The sequence below is a fragment of the Octopus bimaculoides genome, chromosome 12 (genome assembly GCF_001194135.2).
Source record: "Octopus bimaculoides isolate UCB-OBI-ISO-001 chromosome 12, ASM119413v2, whole genome shotgun sequence".
In the NCBI taxonomy this organism is placed as follows: domain Eukaryota; kingdom Metazoa; phylum Mollusca; class Cephalopoda; order Octopoda; family Octopodidae; genus Octopus; species Octopus bimaculoides.
The window spans coordinates 21,764,017-21,769,688 of NC_068992.1; the positions used below are offsets into that span (position 1 = coordinate 21,764,017).

At 39.1% G+C, this 5,672-nt stretch overlaps 1 protein-coding gene across 1 annotated transcript in view; it reads right to left on the minus strand.

Moving 5' to 3' along the window:
• Window positions 1-5,305, minus strand: part of LOC106883789 (vesicle-associated membrane protein 4) — a 44,992-nt gene extending 39,687 nt beyond the window's left edge. Inside the window, exon 1 of the mRNA XM_014934921.2 lies at window positions 4,952-5,305. Coding sequence (XP_014790407.1) covers window positions 4,952-5,017 — 66 coding nt within the window. The 5' untranslated portion in view covers window positions 5,018-5,305. The remainder of the gene's footprint in view (window positions 1-4,951) is intronic.
• Between the last annotated feature and the right edge of the window lie 367 nt (window positions 5,306-5,672).

The window sequence follows — 5,672 nt, forward strand, 5'->3', positions numbered from 1 at the left end:
ACATCGATCCCAGTGCGTAACTGGTACTTAATTTATCGACCCCGAAAGGATGAAAGGCAAAGTCGACCTCGGCGGAATTTGAACTCAGAACGTAACGGCAGACGAAATACCGCTAAGCATTTCGCCCAGCGTGCTAACGTCTCAGCCAGCTCGCCAGCATATAATATTGACCTATTAAGGTGAGGCGTTAGGAAGGGCATCCAGCTGTAGAAACTCTGCCAAATCAGACTGGAGCCTGGTGTTGCCATCCGGTTTCACCAGTCCTCAGTCAAATCGTCCAACCCATGCTAGCATGGAAAGCGGACGTTAAACGATGATGATGATGATGATGATGAAAATACAATCATAATTAAGGGCTACGCTGAAAATTCTTAAGCGCTTTAACAATTTGGCATCTGTTTTCAGCGTAGGCATAGTCTCTTCTACGCCCTTTAATTATATTTTTTATATATATATATATATCATCAATTTTCGTGAAGGTACATGGCTTAGCAGTTAGGGACAATTTGTAAGGTCGTGAGTTCAATTCCTCGTGATGCGGTGTGTCCTTGTGCAAGACACTTTATTTCACGTTGTTCTAATCCACCCAACTGTCAAAAATGAGTAGTACCCGTATTTCAAAGGGCCAGCCTTGTCACATTGTGTGTCACGCTGAATCTCCCTCAGAACTACATCACAGGTACGTGTGTCTGTGGAGTTCTCAGTCACTTGCAGGTTAATTTCACCAGCAGGCTGTTCTATTGATTGAATCAACTGGAACAATGTAAAAATTTCCAGAATACTTTTCATCTTCATTCTTTGACTCAGCCTCCTCTCTGTTCTTTTTCTTGTTTCACTTGCCAGACTACAGCCATGTTGGGGCACCACCCCAAAGGGTTTAATCCAGTGATTCGCAACCCTTTTTTACCTAAGGGCCCCTTTGATTCCTATTTTACAAGGACTGATCCTCATAAATATTCGACGTTTGTATTTTTATAATTAAATATTATTTGGAATTGTATAAAAAAATTGGGTGAAATCCTCCCCCTGTATAACATCAGAGCCAAACAAATTTCAATTCAATAAAACGACAAGATTATTGATCAGCCTGACAACATACAATTCTTGGATTCCTAATCAAAATGAATGCAGACACATTTGGTTTTCAAGAAGTGCCGATCACTTAAAGTGGAGGGAAATTGTGGAAAAGGGAGACTCAGAATGACATGGGATGAAGTCCTGAAGACCGAACTCAAAATACCGAACCTTATAATGGTGATGACAGAGGACCAAGATATGCGGTGCATTGCTGTACCTGCTAAGACCCGCCCACCACAACAGAATTAAGATCCTAAATCTAAGGTGCTATGTGAAAAAGGACTGGTGATTTGTGTCACATAAAAAGCACCCAGTACACTCTACAGTAGAGTGGTAGGCATTAGGAAGGGCATTCAGCTGCAGAAACCAATCCAAAATAGAGTATTGTGTGGCCCTTGGCCTTGCCAATTCCTGCCAAGCCATCCAACCCATGCCAGTAGGGAAAACAGACATATGATGATGATGATGATGATGATGATATAAGGCTTTTAGTCATGCAACATGTCCCACAAGCCCAAACTGTTTTACCTGACCTTTTGGTGGTAATAACATCTATATTCATGGGGAACTTGTTAAACTTCCTTCAAAATGTCAAATCATCTTACTGCTTACTCGTTTTGTTCTTTAGTTTCTTTTTTCATCAGGCCACCCTTTAAGTTGTTTATTCTGTTTTCCTTTCTTTTTCCTGTGGGCCTGATCGACAAAAGTTAAAGGAGCCATGTGATCCATTAACCCTTTAGTGTTCAGATTAATTTGTCAAAAGTAATCCTTATTTATTCACATTTCAAAATATTTATTTGATATTATTTTGTAGCTTCAAGATAGGAAAGATGTAATTTCTTTATTTTTAGAATGACATTGTAGGGTAGGTGTGAGAGGCTGGTTCTGGCCAGTTTGAGCATAAAATGTGTTGAATATTTGGGCCGGATATAGCCAGTTTAAACACTAAAGGGTTAAAGATGTCCACAGCATGGTAAGGAACAATTCCTGGGTAACCAGCCTCAGCAATTTTAGCTCAAAAGTCTATTTGAGCTTATGCTTTTAGACAAAATTCAATCACACCTTTGGCAATAAGCTTTGCCACTCACCAATCACAACCCATCTTAGGATAATATATTCAAATAATAATTGTTTGCTTTGTTAAGAATATACAATCAAAAAATGAATTGAAAAAGGTTGAACACTACTGCTCTAGATCCTCTTCAACTGTCATTCACCACAAGCTAATATGCTGTTATTCAACCCACTAGAAATAGCAGCCAAATCAACAAATAGATTATGGCATGTATGAATTCAGGTATCATCATCATCTTTATTATTATTCCAGTTTCAATCCCAATGCACGGTACCTTGGGCAAGTGCTTTCTATTAGAGCATGGAAAGGTCGATGTTGGGAATCTCACTAAAAGATCACATCTGGAATGAGGAGATCAGGAATAAAACTGGAGTGAAGGATGATATCACAGAATATTACCATGCAAAACCACAATGTGCCAGTCATGTTGCAAGGTTCACAGACAATCGGTGGAGCTGTGCAGTTGTTGAGTGGTACTCACATGAACGGAAGAGACCACTTGGAAGACCTCCAATCAGGTGGGAAAATGATTTAAGAAAGATGTTTGGAACAATGTGGAGGAGAATGGCAAGAGCATGAGGGGAATGAAGCAAATACTGTGTCAACTCGGCACCAGATGGCCTGGCTGATCCAGCCGATATACATAAGTCCTCATCATCGTTTAACGTCCGCACTTTCCGTGCTGGCATGGGTTGGACAGTTTGACATGGAGTTAGCCAGCTAGGAGCTGTCCAGACTCCATCTGTCTGCTGTGGCATGGTTTCTATGGCTGGATGCTCTTCTTAATGCCAACCACTTAACAGAGTGTGCCAGGTACTTTTTAAATGACATTGGCAGGAAGAACAATGAATTTGTGATAAGACTGGTTTCCATTGCTATGGTAGTGCTACTGTGAGTATCTGTAGAATTCATAAATTTGAGGGGATGGTGGACAACAAAGGTGAAATGAGGAGAACCAGCTGTATTGAAGTTAAATGGGAAACTGAAAGAGAATCTGACGAAATGTGTATAAGAAAGTGTGACTATGGGGTAAGAAGCCTGCTTCCCAACTACATGGTTCTAGGTTCAGTACCACTGCGTGGCACCTTGGGCAAGTGTCTTCTGTTATAGCCTCAAGCCAACCAAAGCTTTGTGTGGATTTGGCAGACGGAAACTGAAAGAAGCCCGTCGTATATATATGAGCATGTATGTATTTGAGTCTATGTTTGTCCCCTCCCCCCTATACCGCTTGACAACTTGTGCTGGTGTGTTTACGTCCCTGTAACTTAACAGTTCAGCAAAAACGACCGACAGAATAAGTGCCAGGCATTAAAAAAAAAAAGTACTGGGATCGGTACATTCGACTGAAAATTCTTCAAGGAGGTGCCCCAGCATGGCCGCAGTCTAATGACTGAAACAAGTAAAAAGATTGAGGGAGTGCCCAGAAACATCAGATTCTTAGCTTAAAGAATGTGCTGAGGTAAAGAATACACACACCACCCGTTTTCGGTTGTAACCCTAACCCTAAACCGCCGAAAACGGGTAGCCTGCGTATTCTTTACCTTCACCAAAGAATGTTAATCTCAAAACAGTCAAAATAAAAAGAGAATGAATTATCTTAAACTCTCTCCTTTTTCTCCTACCTACCCCTGTCTTATATGTCAATCTACATACAACTGGATGGTGGCAGTTGAAGGAAAAGTGATGACTAATTTAAGAAAGGAGTCGACAACCAAAAGGTTTGCCTGCTGGCCCTAATCAATAAGCTTTTCTCTCACTGGAAGTAAAATTTATCTCATCAACAAACCTGGTCTACTCCACCCTTATAAGTAGTGATTATATTTCAGCGGTTGTCATGGAAGTAGGAAATGTAAGTTGATATTTGTCATTGTTAACAAGTTCGGTAACTGACAGTGCTATAATAGGAAATAGCACCAAGCACTAGGCTCAACCCTCTTCAGTCACAAAACGGAACTAGTTTCTGACGATTGTTCCATCTGTTTGTCATAGACACCCAGCTAACTCACAATTCAAATGGACGAATCAATGTCGGAGCGTATATGTGGTCACTTCACCTGCTAGAAACAGCAGTCAAATCTACTTTAAAACACAATCTACGTTCTTAAAAAATCACTAAGGATACATTAGATAATGCAGTCCCAGATACACTAAGCCTGATTTTAAAATGGGACAGACACGACTGGTATGTTTTTGATTATATATTCGCACGACCAGGGTTAACGCGGAAATAAAAAGAAAAAAAACACTCATCTACTACGCCAGCTTTATATATACAACAGTTAACTTGTGATTCAATCTTTTATGTAAATAAAGCCAATAAATACGAAAACAGTCGTCTTCCAACAACTATCTCCTGATATGGAAGAAACTCGAAAGGCTAAAGTACACTGCACCCTCTCTCTCTCCTCTTGACTAAATGTAAATAGTGTATATAATATATATCACGTATATAAAATATATTTTAAGAACCTATGATTAGTACTAGTTTCATGACGTAAAGAGCACGAAGATAAACTTTCCCATGAACAGAACACCAGTTTATCATAATTAATATTTAAGTTACTTTAAAAGGTCGTTTGAACCCCCAAATATATATATTAAACCTCAGCTAGTTATCTCTAAGCATAAAACAGACAAAGGGTGTTGATTAGTGATATGTCGTTTTCATATAATACGAATGTAAACAAAGACTTATTGATTTAACCAGAACGAGAACTGTAGAGACTGTGTTTATGAATTCAAGTAGTTATTAAATTAAAATGATTTTTTTTTTTTAATTTTGAAAAGAAAAACACTCACCAGTTCAGCAGGGCGCGAACCTGCCACATCGGAAGCACCAAGGTTGCGAACGAATTTCGGTGGCATGTTTACTTCTTACGAAATATTACTTTCCTAGTCAGCAGTGGAGCGGCCAGAAAGACTTACTAAATAAACGGAGAGGAATAAGAAGCGACTCACATTGAAGACACTCCAGTGAATGTGTGTATTTCTAGGTGTGACTAATTGCAAGATAGAGAGATAGAGAGAGACCAGTTGAAAGGTCAAGGAAACAATATTGAAATAAACGTGGTTAGTGTTGAGCGTTGACTAAACACACAATCAGGTGACGCAAATGAAACTTACAACAACCGGAAGCGGTGACACATTGACAGTTGTCCCTTCTACAAAGAACGGGGGACGTGCTGAGTAGTGCAACGAGATATATAAATGCATGTAAATATATATGTGTGTACGTATGTATGTATATACATATATATTTTATATTCTTCGAGTCAGTCTTGCTGTTCTGTTTCACCTGTGGGTGAACAGAATCTTCAGGCTTGACTGACAGTCGATGGGATTTGCACACACACACACACATACATACATATATATATATATATAAGAATTTAAGGATTGGAGAAAACGCATGTTATAATTGCATACTTTATTCCTACATATGTTTCAAAGGATTACAAGCTGTGTGATCCATAGGGATCTTTGATATTAAAATACACATAATTATATATATATATATATA